Here is a 17,328-nt window from a genome sequence, read left to right on the forward strand (position 1 = left end):
GATACAGGGAGTATTAGCGTCCGTGGCACCTTCCACGCTCAGGTCCTATAAGAAGGCCTGGAGCGATTTCCTGGGTTTCAGGTTCAGGTTATCTGGGCTGTCACATAGCGTACCTCCCACTACTGACGACGTCCTGCAGTACCTATCCCATTTGGACGATCTCGGACGTGCTACAAAAACCTTAAAGATTCACGTAGCAGCCATCAGCTTCTTTTCAAAGGCGACTTTCGCACAAGACCCATGTAGCGATTTTTTGATTCGTAGAGCCATTGAGGGTTGGGGCAGGTTGCAACCGCCTAGGGCTGTTGGCCGTAAGCCGATCTCTTACGGATTGCTATCCCAGATACGTGTAAAACTCAGGACAATTTGCTGGTCCAGGTTTGAGGCTCTTCTCCGCAGCTTACGCTATAGCCTTCTTTGGTGCGCTCAGAGTTGGTGAGGTGGTGTGTGAAGTTAGTGCGCGGGGTTTAACTCGCGGCCTCCTGTGCGAGGATGTACAGCTGTCCGAATCTTCTGTGTCAGTACTTGTACGTCAGTCCAAGACTGATCAAGGGTGTCTTGCTCAAGCTCACGGCGTCGGCCCAACAGGGCCCATGTCCGGTAAAGGACACTAGGCGGTATCTCTGCCTTAGACCAGCCGTCTCGGGACCGTTCCTGATCCACGAGGATGGGTCGCCCCTGTTGAGGTACCAATTCACTAGAGTGTTGCGCAAGGCTATTGAGGCTTGCGGCCTATCCTCCCAGGAGTACGCTGCGCATTCCTTCAGGATCGGTGCCGCTACCACGGCCGCGCACCTGGGGTTACCGGCAGAAAGGATAAAAGAGTTGGGCCGGTGGAAATCCAATGTCTATAAGTCTTATATTCGCTAGTTTGTGCCTACCCCTTAGCCTACTTACCCTTCCTTTTCTTTCTATCTTTACCCCAGCTATGTCCGGAAGAAGCGTGTGGATTTGCGGCCACAGTATCGTTCATTGGGCCCGCGTACGAGCAGTGAGCTGCGGCCTGGCACCCAATGTTGGTTTGCCACGTGATGTTCGAGTTTCCTGGTATGCAAGAAGAGGCATGCGTTGGGAAGAATTGGTGCCATTGTTGTGGGAGAAAGTAGCCAAGCTTGGCCCTCCCAACATCCTGGTGATTCATTGGGAGAGAATGACCCCGTCAACAAAAGGAGTGTGGACTTGTTGTCGAGTATAAAAAGAGACTTGAATGCATTCGCAGCCTTGTGTCCCAGAACGACGGTGTTCTGGTCCTCCTTCCTGAAAAGAACTGTGTGGCGCGGTGCGCAAAGCTGTATGGCCATTGAAAGAACCAGGAAACTCGTAAATCGGGCGGTAGCCCGTTGGGTGCGCTTTATGGATGGCCGAGTTATTCATCATGACCGTATCCGGCTTAGCGATCAAGCTTTATACCGGGATGACGGTGTCCACCTATCGGATCTGGGGAATGACTATTGGTTAGCTAGTGTCATCAAAAACATCTGGGATTGGTTGCAGCTTTGAGGGTATTGGCGGCGAGCCTTTGGCTCGGGTGGCGGTTAGGCATTGGAATAATGTGTTGCGGTGTGTGGAAGTGCTAGGTGTGGCCATCGCCTATGCCTTCAATTTATAGGGGTATTCCGTTAAAGGAATCTGGGGGTCGTGTATTCCGTCCGATGCCTGCTTGGCGGGAGGCCTTGGCACGACCTTCGGTGACAGCAGGGGTGAGCTTATAGTTGGATTGGCATCAACAGGCTCCACCCACTGGTGAATAACCCACTTGTTTCGATCCAATGCCTAAGCCAATACCTTTCAATCTGTAACCAATAAAGTTGTGGCCTTTTCTAGCCCATTAACCTTATATCATGTGTCCTTGTGTCTTTATTTCCCTTCGCCTGGGTCGGGCCCTCGAACCACAACCATTTTTTGCCAACAACAAAAAAAATGTATTCAGCTTGGACTATGTGCCTCCAACATCAGGAACACAGGAAATTGCCTTATTCTAAGTCAGGCCATTGGTTAGCTAGCTTAGTTCTGTCTACACTAGAGCTACTCTCCCTCCCTCCCCCAGCAGCTCTCTCTCTCCCCCCCCCCAAACTAGTTGGGCTGCGGAGCTGTCCTGTGCGAAACCTCTCCTACCCTGAAATATACTTGGAGTCCTGCAGTGATTTTGTGCTCTTTATTGCTGCTTGTAAAACAGTGATTGAATCCCCCCCCCAAAAAAAAAACCCTTGGGCCTTTATATACGTTATTTACACAACGAGTCCCTTCTGATTGGCTGATTCTGCTTCCCTCCTGGAGCCTGATTGGTCTTCTCCTGCAGGCCAATCAGTTGTTGCATTCTACGATCCTACCTGCCTATTGTTCTAGGATCCAAGCTTAGTACATAACATACCCCCACCCCCAAACCGGCGTGCGATCTCTCTTCCCCCTTGTCAACAGGAGCCATGCAGCTGATGTGGATCCCGATAGTGCCTGCCCTCCCCCTTCCTCCTTCTCTCCATGTCAAAGGGAGCCTTCCCACGTGGCTCCTCCTCGTGCCTCCCTCTGTCTCCAGCAGCCACCCCCTTCCCCGTCGGGAAAACCACGCTAAGCCCGCCTCCTGCACCTGCACTTCTGCATCTGATGTTGCAGAGAAGGGCCCTGTGATTGACCCCAAACAACCCTGGGAGTCTCATGATTGACATGTTGTACATGCCTAGCTTAGCGGGTAGCATGAGACTCTTAATCTCAGGGTCATGGGCTTGAGTCCTACATCCTGATTCTATTATTATTCTCACTATTCCTAAATAACTTATGTGCACAAATTTGTTCAGGAAATTTTTTTTAAGGGAGGGTCATGGACATTCTCAACTGGAGGTAGGAAGATATGAGGGCAAAAAGAGCAGTGCTGTCTTTTTAACCTTAACAGATGTGGAGGCGGGAACACAAAAACTCAGAGGGATCAAAAAAGAGAGGGAATGCCCCAAGGGCTACCTGGTTGCCTTCGCTCTGAATGTGGAATCCCCACAAGGGCCAGCTGATGATACAGCAGCCAACAACATCCAGTTCAGCTGTGGAGATGGTGTTATACTGGAGGGCGAGTCCCCCACCTTTGGTACTTATGGCCAGTGGAGCAAGCGCTGCACCGCTGGTGCCATCTGTGGGATCCAACCATGAGGTTGCTTTGAACAAATCGCACCCACTTGCCAATCACCAGCCATCTTAGGCACAGAGATCTCTTATGTCTGATCTAAGCACCAGACGGTAAGATTTGAGAATTTGAAGGAATCTGAGCACCACGCATAGCAGCTAACTCCTAGGAGCCAAGGTCCATTCGCCTCCCACATAAGCTATTTTAGGGGGTCACTCCCCCCCCCAAGTTGATGGGCACTGCCATTCTAATGGTGTGCATCATGTGATCAAATATGTGGGGTGGCGCTTACCTGCCTCCCCCCATATTGCATTCAAGTCAGCACCCCTGGCACCAAGCACCACCAAGAGCTCAAAGTGCAAGCAGAGTCTTATCCTGAATTTTAGCACTCTGCCCGACAGTGCTCAGCTCAGAGATAAGCCTCAGGCTGTTATTTGAGAGTAGAAGGCAACATTTGCACATATTCCTACTCCAGGAGTGTGGTGGAGGAGGTTGGAAATGCCTTTACTCTTAAAGTGCAGGCAGCATTTCACTTACCTTCAATCTATGCACAATGAAACTCTAGTGCTGAAACCAGAGAAAAGACTCTGTTTGCTCTTGGAGAGTAAAAAGCTGGTTTTTTGTTTTTTGTTGACAAGGGATTTGTTTTTTAATTACATGATCACGAAACACTACAGTCACCCTGACTGTACTCATTCAAGCCTGATTGCACAATTCTATAAATTACAATACAAGAACAAATACATATGTTAAGAACCATCCATGATCAAAAGGCTTTCTGAAGAGAAAGCTTTCTGAAGTTGTTACAATATAATGCATGTAAGAATAGAAAGTTTAAAAACCAATCTCATCAGAGAGTCATTTCCATTTGTATGGTGAAATAAATAAGGCAGTAAAAAGGTGATTTTTATTCTTATAGGTTAGGGAAAGGGATCTCTGGCTTTCTGAATGTGTGTATGTATACTTGTCCGCCTGCCTCTTTCTCTCTCTATGTGTGTGTGCCTGTGGATTTTATTTATTTTCTATTTCTATTTATTTATTTGGATTTTTATTCTGCTTTTGGCCCCATCCACCAATGGAAGATTGGCCACATTCCAATCTACCTCTTGGTGCAAAATTGCTTCTCTGCTCCTGTCATATAGGGGTTGACAAATGGATATCTTATTTTATTTTCTTCTGAGTCCTGAAGCACAGCAATCAAAACTATGGTTAGAGAGCAGTGGAGTGGTAATGGTAAAAGGTAAATAACCCCTGGATGGTTAAGTCCAGTCAAAGGCGACTATGGGGTTGCGGCGCTCATCTCGCTTTCAGGCTGAGGGAACCAGTGTTTGTCCACAGACAGCTTTCCGGGTCATGTGGCCAGCATGACTCAACCACTTCTGGCGCAATGGAATACCATGATGGAAACCAGAGCCTGAGGAAACACTGTTTACCTTCCTCGCACAGTGGTACCTGTTTATCTACTTGCACTGGTGTGCTTGCACTAGTCTTAATTTTCCAAAGCAGTAGCTTGCAACATGAATAAGCAGTTATCTGTTCATAATTACAGGTCCCTAATTGTGTACAAGTATTACTGGTTCTGGATTGAGATTTACATTCTGAGCTGCATCAAAAGACTTTTTGGTGCAACCAGTCCAATGGGCCCCAAGTAAGCAAACTTGATAGGGAAAAATTGATCTTGCTAATGGCTGCCTAAGGCATCCTCAATCCCTCTCTTATGTCTTCATATGCTACAGCAGGTTTCCTCCAGTTTATGAAGTTAGGGTTCCCATATTATTTCAAGAAGTAAGACTCCAAACACAAAAAGTTGTTGAGCTTTTTGGAGGAAAGTTGTTGAAATCCTGGACATGTCAGGGAAAATCCACATTTATGGCAACCCTTCTAGAAAGCACCAGAACTGACCTGGGTTGCTTCCACACTAACAGTTTAGTCTGTATTTTCCAGTTGGGCGCTCACTTTTCAGGAAGATAAAACTGACCACAATATTGCCAGCTCATTGCACTCCAAACTTTTCTGTATCCTTGTCCCTTTTTTCCTCCAGTCCATCCAGTTTTCTTTTATGTAAAATACAATTCACTCTAAGCCTCTCCAGTGTGGATTGACAAAGTGGCTGGGAGACTTTTTAGAGCTATTAAATCTTTAAGCATGGCAGTCAACACTTCAAAGCACCTTGCAGGCAGCAATATACAGGCAATGGGTTCAGAAAGAAAGATGGAAAGCAACTTAAAATATATATATATTACATTATTGTGACTATTCCTTGGGATTGGAGTATCAAAAAGAAGATATAGATAAGCCTTTACCTTTACCTTCAGTGAGAATCCGTATGCATGTCCTTCGGGACAGAATTCAATTTTTCCCCATTCTCCCCACTCCCCGCCATTGGACACCATGAGGACTGAATTATACTTTCGATCTCCTGCCTCACAGAGGTGGTAGGTGAGGAGCAAGAAGACCACAGCACTGGTAGAGAGATCCATGGCAGGTGGACTGCACCAGATCAAGCTGCAAAAACTGAGTGGAATTTATTCCCCAGAAAGTGTGGTTCTCTCTCCTCTGTTCAAAAGGTTCCTGAATCTTGTGTTTCCCCCTGGAGGGAAGTGTGATTACTTCTGGTTGATGAGTAAAACCAGTTAATGGCTTTTCTGACTATACTTCTGATTTCAATAGACAACTCAGAGTTGCTGGACATTGGGGCTAGATCAATTCCTCAAACAGAAAGGCGAGGCAGGATGGCAGGAATTGTGCCACATTGGTAACCGCTGATGTAAGCTAACTAATTAAAATGTGCAGCTTCCGGTTCTGTTCTGCCTTAATGGAGGCAGACCCCACGATAGCAGAAGACGGTTGGCGAAGGAAAAACAAAGATGATTGAGGGTAATTATCCTTGCAAATTCCCCCCAGGGACAGGGAGAAATAGGCTTCACTCACAGTTCGTCTCTTTACCCAGGCTCTTGCCAGGGAGATGCTGAGTGCAAAAGCACTTTGCCTGCTGAAAACCCTCCAATGCCGCCATTAAGAAGCAGAGGTTATTATTGGATTGTAATTGAAAAGTAATAAAAATATTATTTTAAAAAACTAACTAAGGTGTGCATTTCTTACCCACCCTTTCCCCTTGCTAACATGTCTCTCCTATGCAAACTCCCTCCATTTCTGTTTTATAGACTTGCAACCCTTCAAAAGAAATGCACATTTAAATACCCTGAAATGTTTTGCGAAAAGTGAGGTACATTTTCACAAAAAGGGCCTAATGCCAAGAGCAAGAATACTTGGCTGAATCCCCCACCCAGCTCTACTTCACTCCAGTCTGACAGTTGACCAGGCCTACATCATTCTGGCTGCATTGCAACCCTTGCCTTTCTTTGGCCTCACTTGGAGTTCTGCTTACCGTCTCTCAGCTGACAATTACTCTGCGGGCAGAAAGAGAGAGTCCATAAACTGAGTAATGAAACATGGACGTGAGCAGGGAATTTAAAGGGTTCAGGACAGTGAAATGTAGGAACTCTCTGTCCTGAGCAACACCTCCCATGCTCCACTGATCCATCATGGAGCAGAGCAGGCGGAGAGGACTATGAAGTCTTCTGGTCCTGTGCTTTCCTCACCCCCATTACCAGTGGCTTTTAGGAAGTTCCTGCACAAGCAGAAGCCATTTGCCAGGAGGAGGGGAGAGAGCTATCGGAAGGGTGAGGACATCATTTCCAGACCAAAGACCAGGACCGTACAATTGGCTTTAGGACAGGGTTTGGCAAACTGTCACTCTTCAGCCACATGCGGGTCCTCAGCCTAATTGCCACAAGTCCTCAAGCAGGGAGTTCAGACTTGGTAGAAATCTGATATAACTTTGTAGTGTAAATATATCCACAGAATACCAGAACTGCCGAAGTTCACCCTCAGCTTCATAGTACCCTTCAAAATTTAACAGGAAGCCACACTGTGAGGTTTGTTAGAGACCTGCAAAGACCTGTTGGAGGACACAAACAATCATGAGAAAGAAAGGCTAATGCAGAGCTGCAAAGTCTTTGTTTATGAGGAGTGGGGAGATGGTGGCATGAGGCAAGCGCTTCCTATCCAGATACAGCAATGACTATCCCTACGAGCCAAAAAAATGGGCCAAGATATACCACACTTGGTGCCTTTAGGTTTGGAAAATCAGCAAGCACCACTTCAGCGAATGAAAGCAATATTGCCCAATACTTTTGTTTGAATGGAAGGCACTTAGGGACACTTAGAGACATCACCTTGCCAACAAAGGTCCATATAGTTAAAGCTATGGTTTTCCCAGTAGTAATGTATGGAAGTGGGAGCTGGACCACAAACAAGGCTGATTGTCGAAGAATTGATGCTTTTGAATTATGCTGCTGGAGGAGACTCTTGAGAGTCCCATGAACTGCAAGAAGATCAAACCTCTCCATTCTGAAGGAAATCAGCCCTGAGTGCTCACTGGAAGGACAGATCCTGAAGCTGAGGCTCCAATACTTTGGCCACCTCATGAGAAGAGAAGACTCCCTGGAAAAGACCCTGATGTTGGGAAAGATGGAGGGCACAAGGAGAAGGGACAGCAGAGGACGAGATGGTTGGATAGTGTTCTCGAAGCTACTAACATGAGCTGACCAAACTGCAGGAGGCAGTGGAAGACAGGAGGGCCTGGCGTGCTCTGGTCCATGGGCTCACGAAGAGTCGGACACGACTAAACGACTAAACAACAACAACAGCAGCAGCACTTTTGTTTGAATGGAAGGCAGTTACGGACACATCCAGACAAGGATGTGTGACAGAGACCTGGTTGGATGAAGCAGATGGGCCTGTCCTTGCCGCTGCTTGCCCACCAGGTTTCTCTTACGCACAGCCACCCAGGTCATGTTTTGCAGTGATTTTTAGGAAGTCATTAGTCTGCACCAGGCGTCCTATTGGGAAGACCCAGTTCTCTGAGTGCATGTTCTGGAAGTTGGGCAATAGGGGCAGTACAGGATTCCTACTGGTGTACCGACCTCCCCGCTGCACCAAGGATTCCCTGCCCGAGCTGCTTCAGGTCGTGGCGGATATGCTCCTGGAGACACCTAGCTTGGTTGTCCTGGGGGATTTTAACATCCATGCCGACACGACCTTACAAGGGGCCGCTCGGGACTTCGTGGAAAGCATGGCCTCCATGGGGCTGTCCCTGAATAAGTTTGGCCCAACTCATAGCCATGGACATGCCTTAGACTTGGTGTTCACCTCTATGGATGTTGGTGATCTGACACTAACTAAAAGCGAAACAAAAGAAGTGCCATGGTCAGATCACTTCCTGGTGCAACTGGACTTCTCCGCAACCCTTCCCCTCTGCAGGGAGGTGGGACCGATTCGGATGGTCCGCCCCCGCCACTTAATGGATCCAATTGGCTTCCAGAGAGTGGTAGGGGATGCTTTATCCCAAGCTGATGGCCTTTCAGCTGATTCCCTGGTGGCACGCTGGAATGCGGAGTTAACCAGGGCTATTGACTGTCTGGCTCCGAAGCGCCCTCTCCGATTGCATGGAGCCCGGACAGCCCCGTGGTTTTCCCCGGAGCTGAGGGTGATGAAACAATCGTTGAGACGGCTAGAGCGCCGGTGGCGGAAAACTCATTCTGAATCAGACCGGACACGGGTTAGAGCTCAACGTCGAGCCTACCAAGTGGCAATGGCGACGGCGAAGAGGGCCTTCTTCGCCGCCTCCATTGCATCTGCAGAAAACAGCAGCAGGAGACTTTTTCAGGTGGTTCACAATCTATCGGAACCACCTGTACCACCGGGGCCTGGTAGGGACCCCAAGATCTCCTGCAATGCTTTTGCAAAGTTTTTTTGCAGATAAAATCGCTCAGATTCAGAAGGAGGTAGACTCCACCGTGGGAGCAGGGCCAGGGCGGGAGAGTGCTAGAGTTCTGTCTGGTCCTGTTACATGGGATCAATTCCAGTCTGTTACCTCCGAGGATGTGGACAGGCTGCTTGGAAAAGTGAAACCGACCACCTGTCTCCTTGATCCTTGCCCATCCTGGCTGATAAAAGCGAGCCGGGAAGGGCTGGGCGATGGGCTCCGCGGGGTGGTGAATGCTTCCCTCTGTGAGGGAGCCTTCCCAGACCCGCTGAAAGAGGCGGTTATTAAACCGCTTCTTAAAAAAACATCTTTAGACCCGGCCAGTTTGGCCAACTATCGCCCAGTCTCAAATCTGCCATTCTTGGGCAAGGTGATTGAGCGGGTGGTTGCTGAACAACTCCAAGCACGCCTGGAGGAAACGGACCATTTGGATGCCTTCCAATCGGGATTCAGGTCTCACCATGGGACTGAAACTGCCTTGGTCGCGCTGGTTGATGATCTCCGGCGGGCTAGGGACAAAGGTGAGAGCTGTTTCCTAGTTCTGCTGGATCTCTCAGCGGCCTTTGACACCATCGATCATAACATCCTTCTGGACCGTCTAGAGGGGCTGGGAGCTGGGGGCACTGTCATACAGTGGTTCCGCTCCTTCCTCCTGGGCCGTGTCCAGAAAGTGGGGGGGGGGGATGAGTGTTCAGACCCCTGGGCTCTCACTTGTGGGGTGCCTCAGGGTTCTGTCCTCTCCCCCATGCTTTTTAATATCTATATGAAGCCGCTGGGGGAGATCATCAGGGGGTTTGGACTGGGTGTTCATCAGTACGCAGATGACACCCAGCTCTACCTCTCCTTTAAATCAGAACCAGTGAAGGCGGTGAAGGTCCTGTGTGAGTGCCTGGAGGCGGTTAGAGGATGGATGGCGGCTAACAGACTGAGGTTGAATCCTGACAAGACAGAAGTACTGTTTTTGGGGAACAGGGAGCGGGTTGGTGTGGGGGATTCCCTGGTCTTGAATGGGGTAACTGTGCCCCTAAAGGACCAGGTGCGTAGCCTGGGAGTCATTTTGGACTCACAGCTGTCCATGGAGGCGCAGGTCAACTCTGTGTCCAGGGCAGCTGTCTACCAGCTCCACCTGGTACGCAGGCTAAGACCCTACCTGCCCGCGAACTGTCTCACCAGAGTGGTGCATGCTCTAGTTATCTCACGCTTGGACTACTGCAACGCGCTCTACGTGGGGCTACCTTTGAAGGTGACCCGGAAACTGCAATTAATCCAGAACGCAGCAGCTAGACTGGTGACTGGGAGTGGCCGCCGGGACCATATAACACCGGTTCTGAGAGACCTGCATTGGCTCCCAGTACGTTTCCGAGCACGATTCAAAGTGTTGGTGCTGACCTTTAAAGCCCTAAACGGCCTCGGTCCTGTATACCTGAAGGAGCGTCTCCACCCCCATCATTCAGCCCGGACACTGAGATCCAGCGCCGAGGGCCTTCTGGCGGTTCCCTCATTGCGAGAAGTGAGGCTACAGGGAACCAGACAGAGGGCCTTCTCGGTAGTGGCGCCCGCCCTGTGGAACGCCCTCCCATCAGATGTCAAAGAGATAAATAATTACCTGATATTCAGAAGACATCTTAAGGCAGCCCTGTTCAGGGAAGTTTTTAATATGTAACGCTGTACTGTTTTTAACACTGATTGGGAGCCGCCCAGAGTGGCTGGGGAAACTCAGCCAGATGGGCGGGGTATAAATAATAAATTATTATTATTATTATTATTATTATTATTATTATTATTATTAGGAAGCAGACCTGAAAAACATGGTGCCTACTTGGGATGAAAAGCCCTCCAACGGAACAACAGCAAGAGCTGCAACAGCTTTAGTGAATGCTTTGAAGGAAGAAATGTCTCTGCAAATGATGTCTAAACAGAAGCATATGAATATATGGATGGACATTCTGGAAGCAAAGTTTGGGAATATTTAAACAAAGGTGGAGGATAATGAAACAATGATCCATTCACATGGACATCGGAAATCTGTTTGTGCAATGGGACTTTTCGTTTCTTTTCTTCCTCTGCCAGCTCCTCATCCCCCCCTAAAAATCTGCTCTGGACGGTTCCCCAACCCTTTGGAGCTCCTTTTGAGGTTCTGCAGGGGATGCAAAGGGAGGAAAGGAAGTCCCATTGCTCAAGGGAGTGTTCTCCACTCAAGTACATCCATGACCTTTAATTTCTAAAACAGATTATTGACTCTAGAAAACTGGCTAATCCAAATACCAAAGCTAACTGCTGAAACTAACTGCTGCTTGAAGGCAAGCACTGAAACAAATTGCTGAACTGTCCCTCTCACCATTTTTTTTGCTGAAATGAATCATTCATTGAAATGAATTTTTATCAGCTTAATCTGATACACTATAACCTTACAGGGCTGGAGGTAGTCTTGTGTCCATTATCCATAATCTTCCTGATAGATTAACTGAAGTGAGTTATGCGTAGGGGTGACTTTGAAAACAGTACAGAAAGTTCTGCATGGGGTATCAAGGCTCTTAAAGGGCTTGTGGGCAATTTCACTATATTGCACTAGTGATCTATTGTCTACTCCTTAAATGGCCTGGGAGCAGCTTAACTCAAGGATCACCTCCTCCCAGGTCTACTTACCTGGACCCCGATATCATCATCAGAGGCTCTCTTCCAGTGCTCCTGGATTCAGGGTCTTATAGGTGGTGTCAGCCTAGTTATGAAATGCCTTCCCTGGAAAGGCCCACCTGGTGCCATCTTTGTGATGTTTACTGTCCGAAGTTTTAAAACTTAACCTTTGTATTCACATGGTTTTAGATGTGTGCTGTGTATTTTTTAGTGATGTTGTAGATTCATCTTCATATTGGCTTATGCTTTGCTATTGAAACTGTTGCTTTTTAATGGTGGAATGTGGGGGCTGCTTCTATTGAGATATATTTTATTGATTAAATGTGTTTGCCCAGAGCAACACAAAGTGACTTACCATCAGCCATTAGTGTATTTTCGGGAGCAATACGGTGTTTCTTAGAGGGCATCCCAGGGGCCTATGAAGTGGGGAATTCACCATGCCCTGGTTCTCTTTTGGCAACATCTCTTCCTCCACCTCTTCATGTCACTTTAGTAAGCTGTTTTGCACACTTGCTGCATTCTGAGGCCTTTTCCTCCTCTTAGCCAGGTGACCTCTGCATCTTCCTAGGGCTGAGCACTATGGGAAGCAGCTCCTCCTAACCCACTTCTGTCTGCCATGACCACAAGAGGTGAATGTCTCACCTTGTCACCCCTAGTTTGCTCACACACACTCTGACACACATGTTGCCTGTATCTCCTCTTCCTGCTCCTCTCACAGCTGATAAGAAGGGACACGCTCTGCCAAGAGGGTGGCAGTCTAGGTCACTCAGCTACAACAGCCGTTCACCAGTGCAGCAAACGGAAGAGGGGAAAACTTCTATTCTGGCCACCTGAGCATTTGGGACTACAGATGTGATCATGGATCCACTACTCCACTGCTCTCTAACCATAGTTTTGATTGCTGTCGTTCAGGTCTCAGAAGAAAATAACATATCCATTCATCAATCCCAATATTACAGGAGCAGGGAAGCGATTTTGCCCCAAGGGGTAGATTGGAATGTGGCCATTCTTCCATGGGTGGATTGGGCCAAAAGCAGAATAAAAATCCAGAAAAAAAATGGAATTAGAAAATAAATAAAATCCACAGGCACACACATAGAGAGAGAAAGAGGCAGGCGAACAAGTATACATACACACATTCAGAAAGCCAGAGATCCCTTTCCCTAACCTTTCAGAATAAAAAACAGCTTTTTACTCTCCAAGAGCAAGCAGAGTCTTTTCTCTGGTTTCAGCATTGTGCAAAGATTGAAGGTAAGTGAATTGCTGCCTGCACTTTAAGAGTAAAGGCATTTGCAACCTCCTCCACCACGCTCCTGGAGTAGGAATATGTGCAAATGTGGCCTTCAGAGCTGTGGGTTAAACCACAGAGGCTAGGACTTGCCGATCAGAAGGTCGACGGTTCAAATCCCTGCGACGGGGTGAGTTCTCATTGCTCAGTCCCTGCTCCTGCCAACCTAGCAGTTCGAAAGCACGTCAAAGTGCAAGTAGATAAATAGGTACCGCTCCTGCAGGAAGGTAAACGGCGTTTCCATGTGCTGCTCTGGTTTGCCAGAAGTGGCTTAGTCATGCTGGCCACATGACCTGGAAAGCTGTACGCCGGCGCCCAATGCCAATAAAGCGAGATGAGCGCCACAACCCCAGAGTTAGTCACGACTGGCCCTAATGGTCAGGGGTCCCTTTGCCTTTACTCTCAAATAACAGCCCGAGGCTTATCTCTGAGCTTAGCACTTTGAGCTCTTGGTGATGCTTGGTGCCGGGGTGCCGACTTGAATACAATATGGGGGGAGGCAGGTAATCTCTGCCCCACATAATTGATCACATGATGCACACCATTTGAATGGCAATGCCCATCAACTTGGGGGGGGGGGGTGTGCTGATATATTCTGTTCCACCTTAAGAGGAACAGGCTGTTGTGTGTCACATGCCTGTTTACATTCCAGCACAGCTTGCTGGGAACTTCCGTTTTGTGTATAGATTTGCTTATGCTTCTTGCTTTGGACATGAAGGAGAGCAGACATGTTTTCTTTTTCCTGGTGTATGCTAAATAAACTACTCTAAATATGCTTTACACAGCCTCTCTCTGCCCTTCTGTTGTGAAGAGTTTTCTTCTCTGCTGGCCTGCGTGCTCAACCTTCTGAAGGTTTCTGAGGCTTGAGTTGCAATTACATGCTGATCCAAGGACTGGAGATCACCCAGCTGACAGCTGGGGGCCTGGAGCCAGCTGGAGGCCTGCCAATTTGCCCCGTTTCCTTGGACACATCCCAACAACAGAGCTCGGCCCCCAGGAGTTGGCTGCTATGCTTGGTGCCCAGATTCCTTCAAATTCTCAAATCTTACCGTATGGGTGCTTAGATCAGACATAAGAGATCTCTGTGCCTAAGATGGCTGGTGATTGGCAAGTGGGTGTAATTTGTTCAAAGCAACCTCATGGGACAAACTGAGAGGCTGGTGGGCCTGGCAAGATCAATGGGCTAAAGATATCACACTACGGGTCTAGGATGGGACCCTCTTTTATATTGCATTGGCCTCCCATCCAAAACCAAGTCACACAGGGTTAAGGAATTGAGATCAGGAAGGGACAAAGCTACAAACGATACACACAACTCGTTGGTTAAGATTTATTGTTGGTTAACTTTCATGCCAACAAACCATTAGAACACAGGCAGCTGTGTTGTAGCAGAATGAAGCCCAGGTGATTCAGTCACAGCAGAAGAACTTGACATCATTAAGTGCTGTGTTATCACCTCGAGCTTGATCCTTCACCTTTGTTTGGATCCCACAGATGGCACCAGCGGTGCAGTTCTTGCTCCAGTCGCCATAAGTACCGAAGTCGGTGGACTCGCCCTCCAGTACAGTCCCATCTCCACATTTGAACTGGATGTTGTTGGCTGCCGTATTATCACCTAGCAATTGTGGGGCTTCCACCTTCAGAGTGAAGGCAACCAGGTAGCCCTTGGGGCATTTCTTAACCTCTTTCCACTCCCCCCACCTGCAAAAAAGAGAAGACAATATGGTAATGTCTGCCTCTCTGGAAAGACGACCCAAATTGGAATGATTTCCTTTCCACCACGAAAGTCAAGAGGGTAGTTCTCTCCTTAGATTTTTAAAATGCGTCTTTTGTAGACCTCATCAGGTATAGTGTGTCTACCAAACCTCAACTTCTAAGTAGGGCTGTGTGTTGTAACCCCTGGAGTAGGTGGATCTGCCCTGTGCCACCCAGGGTCCACCCACACCACACCCTCCCAATCTCCCCCTGGAAGATGGAGCTAGAGAATCTTTAAAGGGGTTTTGAACCCCAATCTTCTGTTAAGAATGAAGTTGTTTTGTAAGGTCAGGGTGCATGAGTGCCACATAGGATTTGCTGCTCTTGCCTAACAGATGTTAAGCAGAACGACCTGATTCTGTGTGGTGGTGCTGCTTCTTCGTGAAGACCAATGACCAGCACCATGCAGGATGGGATTCACTCACTTAAGTGGTGACGACTTTCCTACAAGAAAGCCACGGGCAAGGCAGCACCTGCACCCCACAGGATCAAGGTCTCGGCTAAACAGCTGTTGAGCAGAGGCATTGATCTTTTAAGCCAGTGCATCCGCCAGGAAGGAGAGATGCAGTATTCTGCCTACTTTCTCTCAGGAAGGCACAGCCACTGGTTAGGTAGGTCTTGGCCTTTCCATACTCAGCCTGCCTCGCCTTCCTGCCTGAGGTCCTGACCCCTGACAATCACAGATATTCATGAGGAGCAGACAGAGAAGCCTGGGGGACCACATTTGTCCCCTGGGCTTGAGGTTCCCCACTCTCAGGATAGATGGTGCTTTCCTCTTGCTTTCTCTTTCCTTGGCATGTGTGGTCCTCAGGAAGAAACACTGCTTTTCCTTTCCTTTGTACTCTGTTGTTGCAGTCTCCTTTCTCTTTGTTATGTGGGGCTTGGGTTCCTCTGAAATTTGGAAGGCAATCTAGAGTTGGTATCCTTAGAGTCTGAGAGCTAAGAATGAGGATGATAGACCCTGACATTATCCTGCCCTGGTGCTGAAACATAATAGATTTCACCCAGCCCCTCACATCATCACTTTCCAAGCAACAAAGAGAAAAATCAAGAAGATGCTTACGGTCCGACAGTGGATTCTACAACTCCACCACTACTGCAATGGAGACGGATGCCATTGAGGGAAGTATCATCACCAGTAATTCCTCGTTTTCCCTCTGCCTGGTGCAAATGAGAGAAAGAGACTGCAATAAAGCTGTTTTGGCAAGCTAGGACTCTGTTTTATATTCTTTATTGAAAAATAAAAAGGACAAAATTACAAGTGCACAGAGTAAGACCAGGCACAAAAAAGAAAGAAACAAGAAATAGTACCCATGCGGAAAACAAAATGGAAAAAAGATATTGTGTATGTTACAAAAGGGGGGGGGGGTGTTATTGTAGTTAATCAAACTGGTCTGAACTTTCCAAAGTACTAGCTTGCAACATGAATAAGCAGTGATCTGTTCATAATTACATGTCCCTAACTGTGTACAAGTATTACAGGTTCTGGATTGAGATTTACATTCTGAGCTGCATCAAAAGACAGTAGCTTTTTGGTGCAACCAGTCCAATGTGCCCCAAGTAAGCAAACTTAATAGGAAAAACATGATCTTGCTAATGGCTGCCTAAGGCATCCTCAATCCCTCTCTTATGTCTTCATGTGCTACAGCAGGTTTCCTCCAGTTTGCCATATTATTTCAAGAAGTAAGAATCCAAACACAAGAAGTTGTTGAGGTTTTTGGAGGAAAGTTGTTGAAATCCTGGACATGTCAGGGAAAATCTGGATTTATGGCAACCCTCCTAGAAAGCACCAGAACTCACCTGGGTTGCTTCCACACTAACCGCTTAGTCTGTATTTTCCAGTTGGGCGCTCACTTTTCAGGAAGATAAACCTGACCACAATATTGCCAGCTCATTGCACTCCAAACTTTTCTGTATCCTTGTCCCTTTTTTCCTCCAGTCCATCCAGTTTTCTTTTATGTAAAATGCAATTCACTCTAAGCCTCTCCAGTGTGGATTGACAAAGTGGCATGGAGACTTTTTAGAGCTATTAAATCTTTAAGCATGGCAGTCAACACTTCAAAGCACCTTGCAGGCAGCAATATACAGGCAATGGGTTCAGAAAGAAAGATGGAAAGCAACTTAATATATATATATATATATATATATATATATATATATATATATATATATATATTTGCTTTCGTAGATATATATATATATATATTACATTATTGTGACTATTCCTTGGGATCAGGGTTTCAAAAAGAAGATATAGATAAGCCTTTACCTTCAGTGAGAATCCGTATGCATGTCCTTTGGGACAGGATTCAACTTTTCCCCATTCTCCCCACTGCCCGCCATTGGGCACAATGAGAATTGATTTATAGTTTCGATCTCCTGCCTCACAGAGGTGGTAGGTGAGGAACAAGAAGACCACAGCACTGGTAGAGAGATCCATGGCAGGTGGACTACACCAGATCGAGCTGCAAAAACTGAATGGAAGAATAACAGCCTTGAGAATTTATTCCGCAGAAAGTGTGGTTCTCTCTCCTCTGCTCAAAATCTTCCTGAATCTTGTGTTTCCCCCTGTAGAGAAGTGTGATTACTTCAGCTTGGACTAAGTGCCTCCAACATCAGAGATACACACTTTAGCAGGGGTTTCGCTCTAGGAACACAGGAGATTGCCTTATTCAAAGCCAGGCTATTGGTTATCTAGCTTAGTTCTGTCTA

The 17,328-nt window shown here is 47.4% G+C and overlaps 1 protein-coding gene across 1 annotated transcript; it reads right to left on the bottom strand.

Annotated features, from left to right (window-relative positions):
* Window positions 1-14,270: 14,270 nt before the first annotated feature.
* On the bottom strand, window positions 14,271-17,085 carry LOC114595673 (vitelline membrane outer layer protein 1-like). Its single transcript, XM_077927040.1, has 3 exons — window positions 16,886-17,085; window positions 15,680-15,777; window positions 14,271-14,562 (listed from the first exon to the last, which is right to left on the bottom strand). Exons 1-3 carry the CDS (start codon window positions 17,054-17,056, stop codon window positions 14,271-14,273), a joined length of 561 nt encoding a protein of 186 aa, XP_077783166.1. The 5' UTR covers window positions 17,057-17,085.
* Window positions 17,086-17,328: the final 243 nt, after the last annotated feature.

This window comes from Podarcis muralis, chromosome 4, assembly GCF_964188315.1.
Source record: "Podarcis muralis chromosome 4, rPodMur119.hap1.1, whole genome shotgun sequence".
Lineage (NCBI taxonomy): Eukaryota > Metazoa > Chordata > Lepidosauria > Squamata > Lacertidae > Podarcis > Podarcis muralis.